The sequence below is a fragment of the Oncorhynchus clarkii genome, chromosome 28, assembly GCF_045791955.1.
Source record: "Oncorhynchus clarkii lewisi isolate Uvic-CL-2024 chromosome 28, UVic_Ocla_1.0, whole genome shotgun sequence".
In the NCBI taxonomy this organism is placed as follows: Eukaryota; Metazoa; Chordata; class Actinopteri; order Salmoniformes; family Salmonidae; genus Oncorhynchus; species Oncorhynchus clarkii.
The window spans coordinates 43,979,570-44,003,002 of NC_092174.1; the positions used below are offsets into that span (position 1 = coordinate 43,979,570).

The following is a 23,433-nucleotide window of genomic DNA, read 5'->3' on the forward strand; positions in this document are numbered from 1 at the left end:
AAACTTCATAAGCCTTCATAAACTTTCATAAGCCTTCATAAACCCTTTCTAAATGCCTACTTTCTTCACAGGTGATTGCTCATTACTGCAGATGACCTCTACTTGTCTGCATTGATTTCATTTAGCTGGAAATAACTGTGTTTCTCACTGTCCCTCCCAGGTACCCAAACCAGTGGATTATTCAGCCCAGCTGTGGTAGGTGAAACAGCAACTCTTATATGTCAGGAATTATAATTTCATTGTTACTGGGTTTCCAATGGTTATTTGTGGACTGTTTGTGATTGTCGAATGATTGTGTGTTGATTGTGTGATTGTTGGTTGATGGTTGTCTGATGGTTGTGTGTTGGTTGTGTGATTGCTGGTTGATGGTTGTCTGATGGTTGTGTGTTGGTTGTGTGATTGTTGGTTGATGGTTGTCTGATGGTTGTGTGTTGGTTGTGTGATTGTTGGTTGATGGTTGTCTGATGGTTGTGTGTTGGTTGTGTGATTGTTGGTTGATGGTTGTCTGATGGTTGTGTGTTGGTTGTGTGATTGTTGGTTGATGGTTGTCTGATGGTTGTGTGTTGATTGTGTGATTGTTGGTTGATGGTTGTCTGATGGTTGTGTGTTGGTTGTATGATTGTTGGTTGATGGTTGTCTGATGGTTGTGTGATGTTTATCTCATGGTTTATCTCATGGTCAGGTTTGCAGGGCCAATGGAGAGGCAGGAGGCGGCGGTAAAGCTGATGGACAGAGAGAACAGCACCTACCTGATCAGACACCGGACCAGAGAGTCTAACGAGTATGCCATCAGTATCAAGTAAGTGGACCTGGGACCGGGACGTGTGTGTGTGTGTGTGTGTGTGTGTGTGTGTGTGTGTCAGCATCATGTACGTGCAAGCAGGGGCATGTTCTTCACTTCCAGGACCATGGTGTAACTGTCATGTCACACTGTCCTGTTCAAGAGCCATTGATAGTCTGAAATGTTTTTGGGACTGTGTTTTAACCCTCCATGTTATATGTGGAGCAGGAAATGACGACTTCAGCTGTTACAAACAGAACCAGAACTCTCATGGTCAGTTAGCCATTCAAACTGTGTTTTTTGGCATGTGTCAGACATTGTCCAGTTATTCGGCTACGGTCTATGGGCTAGAGACTATGAAGTAGAGCAGAGTCGAGGGCCTCGGAAATGGTGTCTGGTAATGTGACACAGCTCTCCAGCCAGTGACATTCAAGCCGTAGTAGACTCTATGGTTGTCAAGGTGGACTCTATGGTTGTCAAGGTGGACTCTATGGTTGTCAAGGTGGACTCTATGGTTGTCCAGGTGGGCTCTATGGTTGTCAAGGTGGACTCTATGGTTGTCAAGGTGGACTCTATGGTAGACTATGGTAGACTCTATGGTGGAGTCTATGGTTGTCAAGGTGGACTCTATGGTTGTCAAGGTGGACTCTATGGTTGTCAAGGTGGACTCTATGGTGGACTCTATGGTTATCAAGGTGGCCTCCTTGCTCGCACACGCTTTTTCAGTTCTGGCCACACATTTTAAACATTTTTTTTTTTTAAAAGTGGTTGAAAAATGTGGTTGAAAAATGAGTTTTAATGACTCCAACCTATGTGTATGTAAACTTCCGAATTCAACTGTATTTAAAAATAAAACATTTTCCCAAAACTGCGTTGTTGGTTATTAAGGGCTTGTAAGTAAAGCATTTCACTGTTGTATTCTGCTAATGTGACAAATAACATTTTGGTTTGATTAGCTAAAGCCTAGCCATGTTCTGCCCACAGGTTCAACGATGACGTCAAACACATCAAGATCCTGACAAAGAATGAATGCTTTTACATCGCAGAGACCAGGCTGTTTAAGACTGTGTTGGTATGTCGTGTTTTGGTCCCACTTTGCAATTTAGCACACGATACAGTATACAGAATTATACCACAGCGTTCTTGAATACTCTTTTCTGTTTGGCTAGAAGGGCGTTCTAAAACCAGATATTGGACAGTTGGAAAAGATGGGAATTTGTCTTCTGCTTTTTATCCAACCTCCCCGATATATACACACACACACACACACACACACACACACACACACACACACACACATCAGGACACCTTGCAATCATGACGCAATAAGCACCTACACATGCAGACTGTACTTGCTATAAAGTTACAGAAAGCTAAACCAAGAACCACACAAACTGAAATTGGAAACATTGGAAACGCACATTCAACGAGGTTAAACGTAGCTAGCTCGCTAGCATTGATTTGTTTTTGCAGAAATATATTTTGTTAGAGTATCTGATGACATTTACGTGGTGAGAGATGAACATGAATTTCTCTGGTCTCTACTGTTGCAGTCATGACGCAAGTGGCGCTGTGCTGTCAAATCCTCCCGCGTTTCTAGTTTAGTGGCGCTGTGCTGTCAAATCCTCCCACATGTTTCTAGTTTAGTGGCGCTGTGCTGTCAAATCCTCCCGCGTTTCTAGTTTAGTGGCGCTGTGCTGTCAAATCCTCCCGTGTTTCTAGTTTAGTGGTGCTGTGCTGTCAAATCCTCCATGTTTCTAGTTTAGTGGCGCTGTGCTGTCAAATTCTCCATGTTTCTAGTTTAGTGGTGCAATGCTGTCAAAAACCTCCCACGTTTCTAGTTTAGTGGTGTAATGCTGTCAAATCCTCTCACATGTTTCTAGTTTAGTGGCGCTGTGCTGTCAAATCCTCCCGCGTTTCTAGTTTAGTGGCGCTGTGCTGTCAAATCCTCCCGTGTTTCTAGTTTAGTGGCGCTGTGCTGTCAAATCTTCCCACATGTTTCTAGTTTAGTGGCGCTGTGCTGTCAAATCCTCCCATGTTTCTAGTTTAGTGGCGCTGTGCTGTCAATTCCTCCCATGTTTCTAGTTTAGTGGTGCTGTGCTGTCAAATCCTCCATGTTTCTAGTTTAGTGGCGCTGTGCTGTCAAATCCTCCATGTTTCTAGTTTAGTGGTGCAATGCTGTCAAAAACTTCCCACGTTTCTAGTTTAGTGGTGTAATGCTGTCAAAAACCTCCCACGTTTCTAGTTTAGTGGTGTAATGCTGTCAAATCCTCTCACATGTTTCTAGTTTAGTGACACTATGCTGTCAAATCCTCCCACATGTTTCTAGTTTAGTAGCGTTATGCTGTCATCATCCCAAAAAAAACAATACCATCCCAATAGAACAATACCATCCCAATTCAACAATACCATCCCCCCCAAAACTCTGCCATCCCCATAAAACAAAACAATACCATCCCAATAAAACAGTGCCATCCCAATAAAACAATACCATCCCAATAAAACAATTACCATTCCAATACCATCCCAATAAAACAATACCATCCCAATAAAACAATACCATCCCCATAAAACAATACAATACCTTCCCAATAAAACAATACCATCCCCCCAAAACTCTGCCATCCCCATAAAACAATACAATACCGTCCCAATAAAATAATGCCTTCCCAATAAAACAATGCCATTGTCATGTTTGTTGAATGGAGGAGACCAAGGCGCAGCGTGATGTGAATACATGATACTTTAATGAAGACGCAGACCACTAAACAAACTATACAAAATAACAAAACGAACGTGAAGCTATAATATACTGAGTGCAAACACAGGCAACTAGACATAGACAATAACCCACAAAATACCCAAGGAATATGGCTACCTAAATATGGTTCCCAATCAGAGACAACGATAAACAGCTGCCTCTAATTGAGAACCAATCTAGGCTACCATAGACATACATAACACCTAGACTAATACCATCCCAATAAAATAATGCCATCCCAATAAAATAATGCCATCCCAATAAGGCAATACCATTCCAATAGAATTATACCATCCCAATAAAGCAATAAAATACCAATAAAACATCCCAATAAAACAATGCCATCCCAATTAAGAAATGCCACCCCAATAAAACAATACCACCCCAATTAAGAGATGATGTCACCCCAATAAAACAATACCATCCCAATAAAACAATACCATCCCAATAAAATAATGCCATTCCAGTAAAACAATGCCATCCCAATAAAATACCATCCCAATAAAACAATACCATCCCAATAAAATAATGCCATCCCAATAAAACAATACCATCCCAATAAAATAATGCCATCCCAATAAAACAATACCATCCCAATAAAATACCATCCCAATTAAACAATGCCATCCCAATAAAGCAATACAATACCAATAAAATAATGCCATCCCAATAAAACAATGCCATCCCATTGAAATAAATGTATACAATTCATCATGCTCCTCCTCCTTAAGCTTTTAAGTCACCATAGGTGGGTCTGAAATGTATTTCCTGTGTGTTTTCACTAGTTATTGTGTGTTTTTAAACACCCAGGACCTGGTAGACTACTACAAGCAGCATTCTCTGAGAGAGGGCTTCAAGAGTCTGGACACAACACTGCAGGTACCATTCAGGGAGCCAAGCAACGGGAACAACCTGCCCCAAGGCATCCGACACACTGCTGGCACTGGTGAGTACAGGACAGATCCCTGTCTCCACTAACATAATGGTCTAATGCTTCTACACCTGCATTGCTTTGCTGTTTGGGGTTTTAGGCTGGGTTTCTGTACAGCACTTTGAGATATCAGCTGATGTACGAAGGGCTTGATAAAGACATTGGATTTGATACACGCTGCCACTGGTAAACACAGTGTGAACACCACCGGTAGTCGCTTAATGGTCTAGTACAGTCATTGGTGAGTACAGGAGGCAACTGAGTCCCATCATCACCTTATAACTTGTTTTTGTCATTTTAAAATGTTTTAATTCATGTCACTTCCTGAATTGACCCCCTAACACTCGTTGGAATCTGTTCAAAGAAGTGAGGTGAGTCCTGAAATTAGGATGTCTGAATGGTCTCATGGTTTTATATCCAACAAGATATAACAGATTCGCGTCATTGAACATTGTACATGTGTACAGAAAAAAAAAAATGGTTACTCTCATTGCTTGCACAACCAACTCCCAATTTTCAAACAAAAAATACTGTTGTTCAATTAAATAAAACCTGCTTTTAGCACTTGTTCTTATTCAACACTCAAGTGAAAAATGTGTGTTATATCCAAATCACAGCCCTGTTTTTGGCCTGTTAGAAATACGGTATATAAGTGGTAATTTGACTCTCAAGAGTAACACATCAATGCTATCAGTATTCCACGAAACACCTAATAGTCGTCTATTGAAATGTTTCCTTTTGTTTAGTTAGAATAGGAAACGAGCACACATTTGCCCAGACAGTGACTTTAAATATGCAGGCTTGTTTCGGCCTCCGCGAATCATCCTCCTCCACAGCATGCCTTTAGCTCTGTGAGATTTAGAAATGCCCACCTGCCTGCATTTTTCTAATATTCAACTGTACACACTCGTGTCTAGACCTTGTGGAAATGAAGGCCGTAGATATGGCCAGATTGGAATATTTGACTTTCCCTCAGCCCTGATATGGCCAGACTGGAATATTTGACTTTCCCTCAGCCCTGATATGGCCAGTCTGGAATATTTGACTTTCCCTCAGCCCTGATATGGCCAGACTGGAATATTTGACTTTCCCTCAGCCCTGATATGGCCAGACTGGAATATTTGACTTTCCCTCAGCCCTGATATGGCCAGACTGGAATATTTGACATTCCCTCAGCCCTGATATGGCCAGACTGGAATATTTGACTTTCCCTCAGCCCTGATATGGCCAGACTGGAATATTTGACTTTCCCTCAGCCCTGATATGGCCAGACTGGAATATTTGACTTTCTGATACTGTAAATATACAGGCTGTGATGAAGTCAGTGATATGTCGGCCTAGTCAATATGTAGCTATGTATGTATCAAATCAAATCAAATCAAATCAAATTTTATTTGTCACATACACATGGTTAGCAGATGTTAATGCGAGTGTAGCGAAATGCTTGTGCTTCTAGTTCCGACAATGCAGTAATAACCAACAAGTAATCTAACTAACAATTCCAAAACTACTGTCTTGTACACAGTGTGAGGGGATAAAGAATATGTACATAAGGATATATGAATGAGTGATGGTACAGAGCAGCATAGGCAGATACAGTAGATTGTATCGAGTACAGTATATACATATGAGATGAGTATGTAAACAAAGTGGCATAGTTAAAGTGGCTAGTGATACATGTATTACATAAGGATACAGTCGATGATATAGAGTACAGTATATACGTATGCATATGAGATGAATAATGTAGGGTAAGTAACATTATATAAGGTAGCATTGTTTAAAGTGGCTAGTGATATATTTACATCATTTCCCATCAATTCCCATTATTAAAGTGGCTGGAGTTGAGTCAGTGTCAGTGTGTTGGCAGCAGCCACTCAATGTTAGTGGTGGCTGTTTAACAGTCTGATAGCCTTGAGATAGAAGCTGTTTTTCAGTCTCTCGGTCCCAGCTTTGATGCACCTGTACTGACCTCGCCTTCTGGATGATAGCGGGGTGAACAGGCAGTGGCTCGGGTGGTTGATGTCCTTGATGATCTTTATGGCCTTCCTGTGACATCGGGTGGTGTAGGTGTCCTGGAGGGCAGGTAGTTTGCCCCCGGTGATGCGTTGTGCAGACCTCACTACCCTCTGGAGAGCCTTACGGTTGAGGGCGGAGCAGTTGCCGTACCAGGCGGTGATACAGCCCGCCAGGATGCTCTCGATTGTGCATCTGTAGAAGTTTGTGAGTGCTTTTGGTGACAAGCCGAATTTCTTCAGCCTCCTGAGGTTGAAGAGGCGCTGCTGCGCCTTCTTCACAATGCTGTCTGTGTGAGTGGACCAATTCAGTTTGTCTGTGATGTGTATGCCGAGGAACTTAAAACTTGCTACCCTCTCCACTACTGTTCCATCGATGTGGATAGGGGGGTGTTCCCTCTGCTGTTTCCTGAAGTCCACAATCATCTCCTTAGTTTTGTTGACGTTGAGTGTGAGGTTATTTTCCTGACACCACACTCCGAGGGCCCTCACCTCCTCCCTGTAGGCCGTCTCGTCGTTGTTGGTAATCAAGCCTACCACTGTTGTGTCGTCTGCAAACTTGATGATTGAGTTGGAGGCGTGCGTGGCCACGCAGTCGTGGGTGAACAGGGAGTACAGGAGAGGGCTCAGAACGCACCCTTGTGGGGCCCCAGTGTTGAGGATCAGCGGGGAGGAGATGTTGTTGCCTACCGTCACCACCTGGGGGCGGCCCGTCAGGAAGTCCAGTACCCAGTTGCACAGGGCGGGGTCGAGACCCAGGGTCTCGAGCTTGATGACGAGCTTGGAGGGTACTATGGTGTTGAATGCCGAGCTGTAGTCAATGAACAGCATTCTCACATAGGTATTCCTCTTGTCCAGATGGGTTAGGGCAGTGTGCAGTGTGGTTGAGATTGCATCGTCTGTGGACCTATTTGGGCGGTAAGCAAATTGGAGTGGGTCTAGGGTGTCAGGTAGGGTGGAGGTGATATGGTCCTTGACTAGTCTCTCAAAGCACTTCATGATGACGGAAGTGAGTGCTACGGGGCGGTAGTCGTTTAGCTCAGTTACCTTAGCTTTCTTGGGAACAGGAACAATGGTGGCCCTCTTGAAGCATGTGGGAACAGCAGACTGGTATAGGGATTGATTGAATATGTCCGTAAACACACCGGCCAGCTGGTCTGCGCATGCTCTTAGGGCGCGGCTGGGGATGCCGTCTGGGCCTGCAGCCTTGCGAGGGTTAACACGTTTAAATGTCTTACTCACCTCGGCTGCAGTGAAGGAGAGACCGCAAGTTTTCGTTGCAGGCCGTGTCAGTGGCACTGTATTGTCCTCAAAGCGGGCAAAAAAGTTATTTAGTCTGCCTGGGAGCAGGACATCCTGGTCCGTGACTGGGCTGGATTTCTTCCTGTAGTCCGTGATTGACTGTAGACCCTGCCACATGCCTCTTGTGTCTGAGCCGTTAAATTGAGATTCTACTTTGTCTCTGTACTGACGCTTAGCTTGTTTGATAGCCTTGCGGAGGGAATAGCTGCACTGTTTGTATTCGGTCATGTTACCAGACACCTTGCCCTGATTAAAAGCAGTGGTTCGCGCTTTCAGTTTCACACGAATGCTGCCATCAATCCACAGTTTCTGGTTAGGGAATGTTTTAATCGTTGCTATGGGAACGACATCTTCAACGCACGTTCTAATGAACTCGCACACCGAATCAGCGTATTCGTCAATGTTGTTGTCTGACGCAATACGAAACATGTCCCAGTCCACGTGATGGAAGCAGTCTTGGAGTGTGGAGTCAGCATGGTCGGACCAGCGTTGGACAGACCTCAGCGTGGGAGCCTCTTGTTTTAGTTTCTGTCTGTAGGCAGGGATCAACAAAATTGAGTCGTGGTCAGCTTTTCCGAAAGGGGGGCGGGGCAGGGCCTTATATGCGTCGCGGAAGTTAGAGTAACAATGATCCAAGGTCTTTCCACCCCTGGTTGCGCAATCGATATGCTGATAAAATTTGGGGAGTCTTGTTTTCAGATTAGCCTTGTTAAAATCCCCAGCTACAATGAATGCAGCCTCCGGATAAATGGTTTCCAGTTTGCAAAGAGTCAAATAAAGTTCATTCAGAGCCAACGATGTGTCTGCTTGGGGGGGGGATATATACGGCTGTGATTATAATCGAAGAGAATTCTCTTGGTAGATAATGCGGTCTACATTTGATTGTGAGGAATTCTAAATCAGGTGAACAGAAGGATTTGAGTTCCTGTATGTTTCTTTCATCACACCATGTCACGTTAGTCATAAGGCATACGCCCCCGCCCCTCTTTTTACCAGAAAGATGTTTTTTCCTGTCTGCGCGATGCGTGGAGAAACCTGTTGGCTGCACCGCTTCGGATAGCGTCTCTCCAGTAAGCCACGTTTCCGTGAAGCAAAGAACGTTACAGTCTCTGATGTCCCTCTGGAATGCTACCCTTGCTCGGATTTCATCAACCTTGTTGTCAAGAGACTGGACATTGGCAAGAAGAATGCTAGGGAATGGTGCACGGTGTGCCCGTCTCCGGAGTCTGACCAGAAGACCGCCTCGTTTCCCTCTTTTTCGGAGTCGTTTTTTTGGGTCGCTGCATGGGATCCACTCCGTTGTCCTGTTTGTAAGGCAGAGCACAGGATCCGCGTCGCGAAAAGCGTATTCTTGGTCGTACTGATGGTGAGTTGACGCTGATCTTATATTCAGTAGTTCTTCTCGACTGTATGTGATGAAACCTAAGATGACCTGGGGTACTAATGTAAGAAATAACACGTAAAAAAACAAAAAACTGCATAGTTTCCTAGGAACGCGAAGCGAGGCGGCCATCTCTGTCGGCGCCGGAAGTATCTAAGCCAGTCAACAGTCAATACCACTCTCCACAGCCTCAGATAGCTCTACAAGATGCCAGTGATCTTAGTCAGTAGAAGCAGCAGCAGCAGTGTGAGCAGCAGCAGTGTGAGTAGCAGCAGTGTGAGCAGCAGCAGTGTGAGCAGCAGCAGTGTGAGCAGCAGCAGTGTGAGCAGCAGCGGTATGAGCAGCAGCAGCAGTGTGAGCAGCAGCAGTATGAGCAGCAGCAGTATGAGCAGCAGCAGTATGAGCAGCAGCAGTGTGAGCAGCAGCAGTATGAGCAGCAGCAGTGTGAGCAGCAGCAGTATGAGCAGCAGCAGTATGAGCAGCAGCAGTATGAGCAGCAGCCATGTGAGCAGCAGCAGTATGAGCAGCAGCAGTATGAGCAGCAGCAGTATGAGCAGCAGCAGTATGAGCAGCAGCAGTGTGAGCAGCAGCGGTATGAGCAGCAGCAGTATGAGCAGCAGCAGTATGAGCAGCAGCAGTGTGAGCAGCAGCGGTATGAGCAGCAGCAGCAGTGTGAGCAGCAGCAGTGTGAGCAGCAGCAGTATGAGCAGCAGCAGTATGAGCAGCAGCAGTATGAGAAGCAGCAGCAGTGTGAGCAGCAGCAGTGTGAGCAGCAGCGGTATGAGCAGCAGCAGCAGTGTGAGCAGCAGCAGTGTGAGCAGCAGCAGTGTGAGCAGCAGCAGTAAGAGCAGCAGCAGTATGAGCAGCAGCAGTGTGAGCAGCAGCAGTGTGAGCAGCAGCAGTGTGAGCAGCAGCAGTATGAGCAGCAGCAGTGTGAGCAGCAGCAGTATGAGCAGCAGCAGTGTGAGCAGCAGCAGTGTGAGCAGCAGCAGAGTGAGCAGCAGCGGTATGAGCAGCAGCAGTGTGAGCAGCAGCAGTATGAGCAGCAGTATGAGCAGCAGTATGAGCAGCAGCAGTATGAGCAGCAGCAGTATGAGCAGCAGTATGAGCAGCAGCAGTGTGAGCAGCAGTATGAGCAGCAGCAGTATGAGCAGCAGCAGTATGAGCAGCAGTGTGAGCAGCAGCAGTGTGAGCAGCAGCAGTATGAGCAGCAGTATGAGCAGCAGCAGTATGAGCAGCAGTATGAGCAGCAGTATGAGCAGCAGCAGTATGAGCAGCAGCAGTGTGAGCAGCAGCAGTATGAGCAGCAGCAGTATGAGCAGCAGCAGTGTGAGCAGCAGCAGTGTGAGCAGCAGCAGTCTGAGCAGCAGCAATATGAGCAGCAGCAGTGTGAGCAGCAGCAGTCTGAGCAGCAGCAGTCTGAGTAGCAGCAGTCTGAGCAGCAGCAGTGTGAGCAGCAGCAGTGTGAGCAGCAGCAGTGTGAGCAGCAGCAGTGTGAGCAGCAGCGGTATGAGCAGCAGCAGTGTGAGCAGCAGCAGTGTGAGCAGCGCTCAGCACCCAGGCATTATGAATCAATGTATTGTTTTGCTCCAGGTCAAACCAGCAGCACAACAACAACAACAACAACAACCAAACCTCATAAGGATTACGTTCCAAATGGTTCCTTATTCCGTTTGACCAGGGTCCGTAAGGGTCATGTGATCACCCTGTTGCAGGATAACTTTCCTGCCTATCTGAGGTTTTAAAAGGCTTCTGGGTTTTGTAATTTTCACTTTAAAATTTCAGAGTTGATTTTCCAATTAGGAAAAAATGGACCAACCCCTACATAAAATGACCATGAATTATAATCCACATCATTTCTTCACATTTCCTGTGTGTGTGTGTGTGTGTCTCTCCCAATTAATGTATATATGAAAGGACAAAGTCATTAATAACGTTCCTATTTGTATTTTTGTATTCATTATGGATCCCCATTAGTTCCTGCCAAGGCAGCAGCTACTCTTCCTGGGGTTCATTATGGATCCCCATTAGTTCCTGCCAAGGCAGCAGCTACTCTTCCTGGGGTTTATTATGGATCCCCATTAGTTCCTGCCAAGGCAGCAGCTACTCTTCCTGGGGTTTATTGTGGATCCCCATTAGTTCCTGTCAAGGCAGCAGCTACTCTTCCTGGGGTTTATTATGGATCCCCATTAGTTCCTGCCAAGGCAGCAGCTACTCTTCCTAGGGTTTATTATGGATCCCCATTAGTTCCTGCCAAGGCAGCAGCTACTCTTCCTGGGGTTTATTATGGATCCCCATTAGTTCCTGCCAAGGCAGCAGCTACTCTTCCTGGGGTTTATTGTGGATCCCCATTAGTTCCTGCCAAGGGAGCAGCTACTCTTCCTGGGGTTTATTATGGATCCCCATTAGTTCCTGCCAAGGCAGCAGCTACTCTTCCTGGGGTTTATTGTGGATCCCCACTAGTTCCTGCCAAGGCAGCAGCTACTCTTCCTGGGGTTTATTGTGGATCCCCACTAGTTCCTGCCAAGGCAGCAGCTACTCTTCCTGGGGTTTATTATGGATCCCCATTAGTTCCTGCCAAGGCAGCAGCTACTCTTCCTGGGGTTTATTATGGATCCCCACTAGTTCCTGCCAAGGCAGCAGCTACTCTTCCTGGGGTTTATTATGGATCCCCATTAGTTCCTGCCAAGGCAGCAGCTACTCTTCCTGGGGTTTATTATGGATCCCCACTAGTTCCTGCCAAGGCAGCAGCTACTCTTCCTGGGGTTTATTATGGATCCCCATTAGTTCCTGTCAAGGCAGCAGCTACTCTTCCTGGGGTTTATTATGGATCGCCATTAGTTCCTGCCAAGGCAGCAGCTACTCTTCCTGGGGTTTATTATGGATCGCCATTAGTTCCTGCCAAGGCAGCAGCTACTCTTCCTGTGGTTTATTATGGATCCCCACTAGTTCCTGCCAAGGCAGAAGCTACTCTTCCTGGGGTTTATTATGGATCACCATTAGTTCCTGCCAAGACAGCAGCTACTCTTCCTGGGGTTTATTATGGATCGCCATTAGTTCCTGCCAAGGCAGCAGCTACTCTTCCTGTGGTTTATTATGGATCCCCACTAGTTCCTGCCAAGGCAGCAGCTACTCTTCCTGGGGTTTATTATGGATCCCCATTAGTTCCTGCCAAGGCAGCAGCTACTCTTCCTGTGGTTTATTATGGATCCCCATTAGTTCTTGTCAAGACAGCAGCTACTCTTCCTGGGGTTTATTATGGATCCCCATTAGTTCTTGTCAAGACAGCAGCTACTCTTCCTGGGGTTTATTATGGATCCCCATTAGTTCCTGCCAAGGCAGCAGCTACTCTTCCTGGGGTTTATTATGGATCCCCATTAGTTCCTGTCAAGGCAGCAGCTACTCTTCCTGGGGTTTATTATGGATCCCCATTAGTTCCTACCAAGGCAGAAGCTACTCTTCCTGTGGTTTATTATGGATCCCCATTAGTTCCTGTCAAGGCAGCAGCTACTCTTCCTGGGGTTTATTATGGATCCCCATTAGTTCCTGCCAAGGCAGCAGCTACTCTTCCTGGGGTTTATTATGGATCCCCATTAGTTCCTGCCAAGGCAGCAGCTACTCTTCCTGGGGTTTATTATGGATCCCCACTAGTTCCAGCCAAGGCAGCAGCTACTCTTCCTGGGGTTTATTATGGATCCCCATTAGTTCCTGCCAAGGCAGCAGCTACTCTTCCTGGGGTTTATTATGGATCCCCATTAGTTCCTGCCAAGGCAGCAGCTACTCTTCCTGGGGTTTATTATGGATCCCCATTAGTTCCTGCCAAGGCAGCAGCTACTCTTCCTGGGGTTTATTATGGATCCCCATTAGTTCCTGCCAAGGCAGCAGCTACTCTTCCTGGGGTTTATTATGGATCCCCATTAGTTCCTGCCAAGGCAGCAGCTACTCTTCCTGGGGTTTATTATGGATCCCCACTAGTTCCTGCCAAGGCAGCAGCTACTCTTCCTGGGGTTTATTATGGATCCCCACTAGTTCCTGCCAAGGCAGCAGCTACTCTTCCTGGGGTTTATTATGGATCCCCATTAGTTCCTGCCAAGGCAGAAGCTACTCTTCCTGTGGTTTATTATGGATCCCCATTAGTTCCTGCCAAGGCAGCAGCTACTCTTCCTGGGGTTTATTATGGATCCCCATTAGTTCCTGTCAAGGAAACAGCTACTCTTCCTGGGGTTTATTATGGATCCCCATTAGTTCCTGCCAAGGCAGCAGCTACTCTTCCTGGGGTTTATTGTGGATCCCCAGTAGTTCCTGCCAAGGCAGCAGCTACTCTCCCTGGGGTTTATTATGGATCCCATTAGTTCCTGCCAAGGCAGCAGCTAATCTTCCTGGGGTTTATTATGGATCCCCATTAGTTCCTGCCAAGGCAGCAGCTATGCTTCCTAGGATTTATTATGGATCGTCATTAGTTCCTGCCAAGGCAGCAGCTACTCTTCCTAGGGTTTATTATGGATCCCCATTAGTTCCTGCCAAGGCAGCAGCTACTCTTCCTGGGGTTAATTATGGATCGCCATTAGTTCCTGCCAAGGCAGGAGCTACTCTTCTTGAGGTTTATTATGGCTCCCCATTAGTTCCTGCCAAGGCAGCAACTACTCTTCCTGGGGTTTATTATGGATCGCCTTTAGTTCCTGCCAATTTTTTTATTATTTATTTATCCGTTATTTTACCAGGTAAGTTGACTGAGAACACGCTCTCATTTGCAGCAACGACCTGAGGAATAGTCACAGGGGAGAGGAGGGGGATGAATGAGCCAATTGTAAAGCAGCTACTCTTCCTGGGGTTTATGTTGGATCCCCATTAGTTACTGTCGAGACAGCAGCTACTCTTCCTGGGGTTTATGGGGCTGGCCCTCGCTTCATATTCGTCGCCAAACCCACTGGCTCCAGGTCATCTATAAGTCTTTGCTAGGTTAAGCCCTGCCTTATCTCAGCTCACTGGTCACCATAGCAGCACCCACCCATAGCACACGCTCCAGTAGGTATATCTCACTGGTCACCCCCAAAGCCAACTCCTCATAACACTTCACAACAATACACACAAATCTCCACATAAAATAATGGAATTAAGAAGTATATAAATATTAGGATGAGCAATGTCGGAGTGGCATTGACTAAAATACAGTAGAATAGATTACAGTATATACATATGAAGCTCAGGGATTCGATCTAGCAACCTTTCGGTTACTGGCCCAACGCTCTAACCACTAGGCTATCTGCCGCCCCAAGGTTCTGTGAGGGTTAACATGCTTAAATGTCTGACTCACTTCATTATGGGGTATTGTGTGTAGACTGATGAGTAAATATAACAATTTTATACATTTCAGAATAAGGCTGTAATGTATCAAAATGTGGAAAAAGTCAAGGGGTCTGAATATTTTCCAAATGCACTGTACATTTGCTTGTTCTTGAACTGAGCCTCAATCCAAATTGCACCTGGTTCTAGTACTTCGTTGGTTGTATGCACCAAGCTTGGCACACCTGTATTTGGGGAGTTTCTCCCATTTCTTCTCTGCATACCCTCTCAATCTCTGTCAGGTTGGATGGGCAGCAACGCTGCACAGCTATTTTCAGGTCTCTCCAGAGATGTTTGATAGGGTTCAAGTCCGGGCTCTGGCTGGGCCACTCAAGGACATTCAGAAACTTGTCACGAAGCCACATCTGTGTGGTTTTGGCTGTGTGCTTAGGATCATTGTCCTGTTGGAAGGTGAACCTTCACCCCAGTCTGAGGTCCTGAGCGCTCTGGAGCAGGTTTTCATCAAGGATCTCTCTGCACTTTGCGCCGTTCATCTTTCCCTTGATCCTGACTTGTCTCCCAGTCCCTGCCACTCAAAAACTTCCCCACATCATGATGCTGCCACCAACATTCTTCGCCGTAGGGATAGGGCCAGGTTTCCTCCAGACGTGACGCTTGGCATTCAGGCCAAATAGTTCAATCTTGGTTTCATCAGACCAGAGAATCTTGTTTCTCATGGTCTGAGAGTCCTTGTGCCTGTCATGTATCTTTTACTGAGGAGTGGTTCCATCTGCTGCAGAGATAGTTGTCCTTTTTTAAGTTTCTCCCATCTCCACAGAGAAACTCTGGAGCGACCATCGGGTTCTTGGTCACCTCTCTGACCAAGGCCCCAAGGCCCTTCTCCCCTGATTGCTCAGTTTAGCCAGGCGGCCAGCTCTAGAAAGAGTCTTGGTGATTCCAAACTTCTTCCATTTAAGAATGATGGGGGCCACTATGTTCTTGGGGACCTTCAACGCTGCAGACATGTTTTTGTACCCTTCCATAGATCTGTGCCTCAACACAATCCTGTCTCGAAGCTCTACGGACAATTCCTTCGACCTCATGGCTTGGTTTTTGCTCTGACATGCACAGTCAACTGTGGGACCTTATATAGACAGGTGTATGCCTTTCCAAATGTTGTCCAATCAATTTAATTTACCACAGCTGGACTTCAATCAAGTTGTAGAAACATCTAAATGATGATCAATGGAAACAGGATGCACCTGAGCTCAACTTTGATTCTCATAGCAAATGTTATTTCCAACTCCTCCGTAAATCTAGCTGCATGTTGAACGTTGAGATTGCCGAAAGGCCAGTATCTTTGGCAATGACGTAGTGGCAAGAAGCGGAATGTCAGCTAAACAGACTGGAACCCAGACTAGAGATAGTCAATCCCCTCCTGGATCAAGATCCCCTTTGCCTAAATTGTTTTTGTGCATAAAACAAATTAACAATATTAGCAATAGGAACAAACACATGTAAGGAAAACAACAATGAAGGCAATGTGAGCCCCAGCCAGAAAATGTGCCAGGGGGAAAATCTTGTGTAAGACCGTGCAAATGTCGGCATACTTGATATCCGGAAACACTGGGGAAGCGCCTGCCACTCACTACAGCACCAATCCCTCACTACAGCCCCAGTCACTCACTACAGCGCCAGTCCCTCACTACAGCGACTGCCAATCACTACAGCGCATACCCCTCACCACAACGCCAGTCACTCACTACAGCGCCAGTCCCTCAACACTCAATACAGGCATCTGCATCCGTGTGCGTGTGTTTCCATTAAAGTATGTGTGTCAGAGGAGGCTGCTGATGGGAGGACGGCTCATAATAATGGAATGGTATCATCAACTTCAACCACATGGTTTCCGTTCCATTGACACCATTCCAGCCCGTATTCACCTCAGCAGCCTCCACTGGTGTGCGTCTATCGATGTGTGTGTGTTGGTTAGGCAGCGGTAGAAACATGTTGACCTGTGTTTATTTATCCCTGTGAGAGTGGGTGTAAGCCAGGGAACCCATACTGACCTGTGTTTATTTATCCCTGTGGGAGTGGGTGTAAGCCAGGGAACCACATTGACCTGTGTTTATTTATCCTGTGGGAGTGGGTGTAAGCCAGGGAACCCATACTGACCTGTGTTTATTTATCCTGTGGGAGTGGGTGTAAGCCAGGGAACCCATACTGACCTGTGTTTATTTATCCTGTGGGAGTGGGTGTAAGCCAGGGAACCCATACTGACCTGTGTTTATTTATCCTGTGGGAGTGGGTGTAAGCCAGGGAACCACATTGACCTGTGTTTATTTATCCCTGTGGGAGTGGGTGTAAGCCAGGGAACCCATACTGACCTGTGTTTATTTATCCTGTGGGAGTGGGTGTAAGCCAGGGAACCACATTGACCTGTGTTTATTTATCCTGTGGGAGTGGGTGTAAGCCAGGGAACCCATACTGACCTGTGTTTATTTATCCTGTGGGAGTGGGTGTAAGCCAGGGAACCACATTGACCTGTGTTTATTTATCCTGTGGGAGTGGGTGTAAGCCAGGGAACCACATTGACCTGTGTTTATTTATCCCTGTGGGAGTGGGTGTAAGCCAGGGAACCCATACTGACCTGTGTTTATTTATCCTGTGGGAGTGGGTGTAAGCCAGGGAACCATATTGCGGAGTTGACTTGAGCTAGGGTGCACAGTACGACCACTCTGGCTATTCAGCCTCTCTGATGGGAACAGACGTGTGTGTGTGTGTTTGTGTGTCTGTGTGTGTGTGTGTCTGTGTGTGTGTGTCTGTGTGTGTGTCAGTGTGCATGTGTCATTGTGTGTGTGTGTGTGTGTGTGTGTGTGTGTGTGTGTGTGTGAGAACAGAAGTCACTGTTTGTGTGGTGGGAATTACAGCCATCTGTATTTGACAGACCCCATGCTGGACTAAGGCTGTTACCTCATGCTGGAGTGTGTGTGTGTGTGTATGACTGGTGGGTTGGCATGGAGAAAGATTTGACTTGCATAAACGTCACACACACACACACACACACACACACACACACACAAAAAATCAAAGCGGAACCAAACCCCTTTCTGTTTTTTTTCTTGGACAGTATAGGATGTCAAGGCTTAGAACAATGGAGATGGTTCTACACGTGTAGCATCTTTATTTGAGACGGTCTGCTAAAGCAGGAAAATAATCCTGCAGCAAAAGGACATTTGAATGAATTATTATTTTAATGAATGGACATTTTTCCAGGGGTTGATACATTTTTCATAAAGCAAAATAAACTCAGAAAAGTCAAACTGGAAATTAAAAACTTTGGAAGCCTTTTTACATGTGTCTTTTAGCAGATACTCTTATCCAGATCTACTTACAGTAAGTAGTGAGTCATTTAACAGACTCTCTTATCCAGAGCCACTACAGTAGTGAGTCAGTTAGCAGACTCTCTTATCCAGATCTACTTACAGTAAGTAGTGAGTCATTTAACAGACTCTCTTATCCAGAGCCACTACAGTAGTGAGTCAGTTAGCAGACTCTCTTATCCAGAGCCACTACAGTAGTGAGTCATTTAACAGACTCTCTTATCCAGAGCCACTACAGTAGTGATTCATTTAACAGACTCTCTTATCCAGAGCCACTACAGTAGTGAGTCATTTAACAGACTCTCTTATCCAGAGCCACTACAGTAGTGAGTCATTTAACAGACTCTCTGATCCAGAGACACTACAGTAGTGAGTCAGTTAGCAGACTCTCTTATCCAAAGCCACTACAGTAGTGAGTCAGTTAGCAGACTCTCTTATCCAAAGCCACTACAGTAGTGAGTCATTTAACAGACTCTCTTATCCAGAGCCACTACAGTAGTGAGTCAGTTAGCAGACTCTCTTATCCAAAGCCACTACAGTAGTGAATCATTTAGCAGACTCTCTTATCCAAAGCCACTACAGTAGTGAATCATTTAGCAGACTCTCTTATCCAGCGACACTACAGTAGTGAGTCATTTAGCAGACTCTCTTATCCAGAGCCACGACAGTAGTGAGTCACTTTCAATGTTTTGCTCACTAACTCTTCTCCCATCAGCTTTTGCTAGTCTTTTATGATTTTGCTAACATTTCCCAACTTTCTCTCCTTCTGCTCTCTCTGAAACTTGTTTACATTGCTTGTGTTCTCTCTCCCCATCTCTCTCTCTCTCTCTGAAACTTGTTTACATTGCTTGTGTTCTCTCTCCCCATCTCTCTCTCTCTCTCTGAAACTTGTTTACATTGCTTGTGTTCTCTCTCCCCATCTCTCTCTCTCTCTCTCTCTCTCTCTGAAACTTGTTTACGTTGCTTGTGTTCTCTCTCCCCATCTCTCTCTCTCTCTCTCTCTCTCTCTGTTGGTCCCATGTTTTATGAGCTGAAATAAAGATCCCTGACATTTTCCATATGCACAAAAAAACGCTTATTTCTCTAAAATATTTTGCACACCTTTGTTTACATCCCTGTTAGTGAGCATTTCTCCTTTTGCCCAGATAATCCATCCATCTGACAGGTGTGGCATACCAAGAAGCTGATTAAACGGCATGATCGTTACAAACATGCACCTTGTGCTGGGGACAATAAAAGGCGAGTTTTGAGGGAGCGTGCAATTGTTATGCTTACTGCAGGAATGTCTACCAGAGCTGTTGCCAGAGAATGGAATGTTCATTTCTCTACCATAAGCCGCCTCCAACATTGTTTTAGAGAATTTGTCAGTAGGTCCAACAGTACGTTAGCCCAGGACCTCCACATCCGGGCTTCTTCACCCGCGGGATCGTCTGAGACCAGCCACACGAACAGCTTATGAAATTGAGGAGTATTTCTATCTGTAATAAAACACTTTTCTGATTGGCTAGGCCTGACTCTCAAGTGGGTGGGCCTATACCCTCCTAGGCCCACCCATGGCTGTGCCCCTGTCCAGTCATAGATCTCTCTCTTATTATTTACATTGCCAAAATGAAATAGATAACAAACAGAAGTGAAATAAGCCCACCCAAAAAATAGAAAGTAAACATTTGCACTTTGTCATAACACTGTATATGGTGATAATACGACATTTGAAATGTCTCTATTCCTTTTGAAACTTTTGCTGAGTCTAAAAACTCTCTTTCTCTCTCTCATCCATACTTTCTCTCCCTCACCACCTCTTTCTCTCTGAACATTCTGCACATCTCTGTAGTCTGTCCTCCTGGCAGCTGGGGCTTTGTTCCTCCCTCCTCCTCTCCTTTCTGGTCAGGTACAGGTGCACTCTTTCTACTCTTTCTGTGTTCTACTTTTCTTTCTACAGCTTCTCTAGTCACTGTAGCTTACCTCATGCATTTCAAGTGTGTGTGTGTGTGTGTGTGTGTGTCAGTGTGCATGTGTCATTGTGTGTGTGTGTGCACGTGTTGTGTGTGTGTGTGCACGTGTCGTGTGTGTGTGTGTGTGTGTGTGTGTGTGTCAGTGTGTGTGTGTGTCAGTGTGTGTGTGTGTCAGTGTGCACGTGTCATTGTGTGTGTGTGTGCACGTGTCGTGTGTGTGTGTGCACGTGTCGTGTGTGTGTGTGTGTGTGTGCACATGTCGTGTGCACGTGTGTGTGTGTGTGTATGTGTGTGTGTGCGTGTGTGTGTTTGTGTTTGCCAAAGGAGGTTGGTGGGAGGACCAATAGGAGGACATTGTAATGTCTGGAATGGAATGAACAGAGCAGAGTCAAATTGGGTTTTCGTGCGTTTGATGTGTTTGATACCATTTCATTATTCCATTCCAGCCATTAGAATGAGCCCGTCCTCCTACACGCACCTCGTCGCCAGCCTCCTCTGGTGTGTACTAACGAGCCTGTTGTTGTTGTTTGTGCCAGTGTTCTCTCCCAGGGTGGTGGGCATCGCGTTGGCACGCTACGACTTCAGCTCCAGAGACACCAGAGAGCTGTCTCTACAAGAGGGAGACGTAGTCAAGATCTACACCAAGATGGCTAACGGCTGGTGGAAGGGAGAGGTCAACGGCAGGGTGAGTTTATATCTCTAGTGGAAGGGAGAGGTCAACGACAGGGTGAGTTTATATCTCTGGTGGAAGGGAGAGATCAATGGCAGGGTGAGTTTATCTCTCTGGTGGAAGGGAGAGGTCAACGGCAGGGTGAGTTTATATCTCTGGTGGAAGGAGAGGTCAACGGCAGGGTGAGTTTATATCTCTGGTGGAAGGAGAGGTCAACGGCAGAGTGAGTTTATATCTCTGGTGGAAGGAGAGGTCAACGGCAGGGTGAGTTTATATCTCTGGTGGACAGGGGAGGTCAACGGCAGGGTGAGTTTATATCTCTGGTGGAAGGAGAGGTCAACGGCAGAGTGAGTTTATATCTCTGGTGGAAGGAGAGGTCAACGGCAGGGTGAGTTTATATCTCTGGTGGACAGGGGAGGTCAACGGCAGGGTGAGTTTATATCTCTGGTGGAAGGGAGAGGTCAACGGCAGGGTGAGTTTATATCTCTAGTGGAAGGAGAGGTCAACGGCAGGGTGAGTTTATATCTCTGGTGGAAGGAAGAGGTCAACGGCAGGGTGAGTTTATATCTCTGGTGGACAGGGGAGGTCAACGGCAGAGTGAGTTTATATCTCTGGTGGAAGGAGAGGTCAACGGCAGGGTGAGTTTATATCTCTGGTGGAAGGAAGAGGTCAACGGCAGGGTGAGTTTATATCTCTGGTGGACAGGGGAGGTCAACGGCAGAGTGAGTTTATATCTCTGGTGGAAGGAGAGGTCAACGGCAGGGTGAGTTTATATCTCTGGTGGACAGGGGAGGTCAACGGCAGGGTGAGTTTATATCTCTGGTGGAAGGGAGAGGTCAACGGCAGGGTGAGTTTATATCTCTGGTGGAAGGGAGAGGTCAACGACAGGGTGAGTTTATATCTCTGGTGGACAGGGGAGGTCAACGGCAGGGTGAGTTTATATCTCTGGTGGTAGGGAGTGGTCAACGGCAGGGTGAGTTTATATCTCTGGTGGAAGGGAGAGGTCAACGGCAGGGTGAGTTTATATCTCTGGTGGAAGGGAGAGGTCAACGTCAGGGTGAGTTTATATCTCTGGTGGAAGGAGAGGTCAACGGCAGGGTGAGTTTATATCTCTGGTGGAAGGGAGAGGTCAACGGCAGGGTGAGTTTATATCTCTGGTGGAAGGGAGAGGTCAACGGCAGGGTGAGTTTATATCTCTGGTGGAAGGGAGAGGTCAACGTCAGGGTGAGTTTATATCTCTGGTGGAAGGAGAGGTCAATGGCAGGGTGAGTTTATATCTCTGGTGGTAGGGAGAGGTCAACGGCAGGGTGAGTTTATATCTCTGGTGGAAGGGAGAGCTCAACGGCAGGGTGAGTTTATATCTCTAGTGGAAGGGAGAGGTCAACGGCAGGGTGAGTTTATATCTCTGGTGGAAGGGAGAGGTCAACGGCAGGGTGAGTTTATATCTCTGGTGGAAGGAGAGGTCAACGGCAGGGTGAGTTTATATCTCTGGTGGAAGGAGAGGTCAACGGCAGGGTGAGTGTATATCTCTAGTGGAAGGGTGAGGTCAACGAAAGGGTGAGTTTTTATCTCTGGTGGAAGGGCGAGGTCAACGGCAGGGTGAGTTTATATCTCTGGTGGAAGGGAGAGGTCAACGACAGGGTGAGTTTATATCTCTGGTGGAAGGGAGAGGTCAACTGCAGGGTGATTTTATATCTCTGGTGGAAGGGAGAGGTCAACGGCAGGGTGAGTTTATATATCTGGTGTTAGGGAGAGGTCAACGGCAGGGTGAGTTTATATCTCTGGTGGTAGGGAGAGGTCAACGGCAGGGTGAGTTTATATCTCTAGTGGTAGGGAGAGGTCAACAGCAGGGTGAGTTTATATCTCTGGTGGAAAGGGAGAGGTCAATGGCAGGGTGAGTTTATATCTCTGGTGGAAGGAGAGGTCAACGGCAGGGTGAGTTTATATCTCTGGTGGAAGGAGAGGTCAACGGCAGGGTGAGTTTATATCTCTGGTGGAAGGAGAGATCAACGGCAGGGTGAGTTTATATCTCTGGTGGACAGGGGAGGTCAACAGCAGGGTGAGTTTATATCTCTGGTGGAAGGAGAGGTCAACGGCAGGGTGAGTTTATATCTCTGGTGGACAGGGGAGGTCAACAGCAGGGGGAGTCTTTCATCCCACTTTAATTGAAACATGACTTCCTTCCGTCTGTGAAAGGTCATGTTCTCCCTGCCGGTGAATCCAACGTTCCTGATCTTTGTTTAGATGATAATGGATTTTGTGTCAGTGATCTTTTCCATATGATTTCCATTTTACAGTGACGTGTTTTTATTGTTGGCAGGTGGGCTGGTTCCCCTCTACATATGTGGAAGAGGAAGACTGAGCTGGTTGATTAAACCTCAGCTCTCAGGTGACACGGCTATAGCCCACACTGCACTACGGCTCCAGACATCCTCCAGGTTGTGGAGCCACAGCATCCTGGCACTCTGATAGAACTCAGACAAGACAAAAGCCCCAAGCCAGACAGATGGAAGTAGGAAATGCCCTCTATCCTCATCCATCCTCACCCTACCTCACCCATCCTCAACACACCCATCCTCCTCAACACACCCCACCTCAGCCCCTCCCTCCCATCCTCACCCCTCCTCACCCTTCCTAACCCCTCTCCACCTCATCCCCTCCTCACCCATCCCATCCTCACCCCTCCTCACCCCTCCCCACCTCATCCCATCCTCACCCCTCCCCACCCCATCCCCTCCTCACCCATCCCATCCTCACCCCTCCCCACCTCATCACCTCCACCCCTCCCTACCTCACCCCTCCTCACCCATCCCCTCCTCACCCCTCACCACCTCACCCCTTCCCACCTCATCCCATCCTCACCCCTCCCCACCCCATCCCCTCCTCACCCATCCCATCCTCACCCCTCCCCACCTCACCCCTTCCCACCTCATCACTCCTTATGACCTGCACTGTTTTATTCTGACTGCACTAT

General features: G+C 46.8%; 1 protein-coding gene across 1 annotated transcript in view; it reads left to right on the forward strand.

Annotated features, from left to right (window-relative positions):
• LOC139386866 (guanine nucleotide exchange factor VAV3-like) overlaps window positions 1-23,065 on the forward strand; it is a 105,553-nt gene extending 82,488 nt beyond the window's left edge. The window contains exons 22-28 of the mRNA XM_071132725.1: window positions 161-195; window positions 683-799; window positions 1,766-1,853; window positions 4,353-4,488; window positions 19,669-19,725; window positions 20,326-20,474; window positions 22,780-23,065. Coding sequence (XP_070988826.1) covers window positions 161-195; window positions 683-799; window positions 1,766-1,853; window positions 4,353-4,488; window positions 19,669-19,725; window positions 20,326-20,474; window positions 22,780-22,821 — 624 coding nt within the window. The 3' untranslated portion in view covers window positions 22,822-23,065. The remainder of the gene's footprint in view (window positions 1-160; window positions 196-682; window positions 800-1,765; window positions 1,854-4,352; window positions 4,489-19,668; window positions 19,726-20,325; window positions 20,475-22,779) is intronic.
• The last annotated feature ends 368 nt before the right edge of the window (window positions 23,066-23,433 follow it).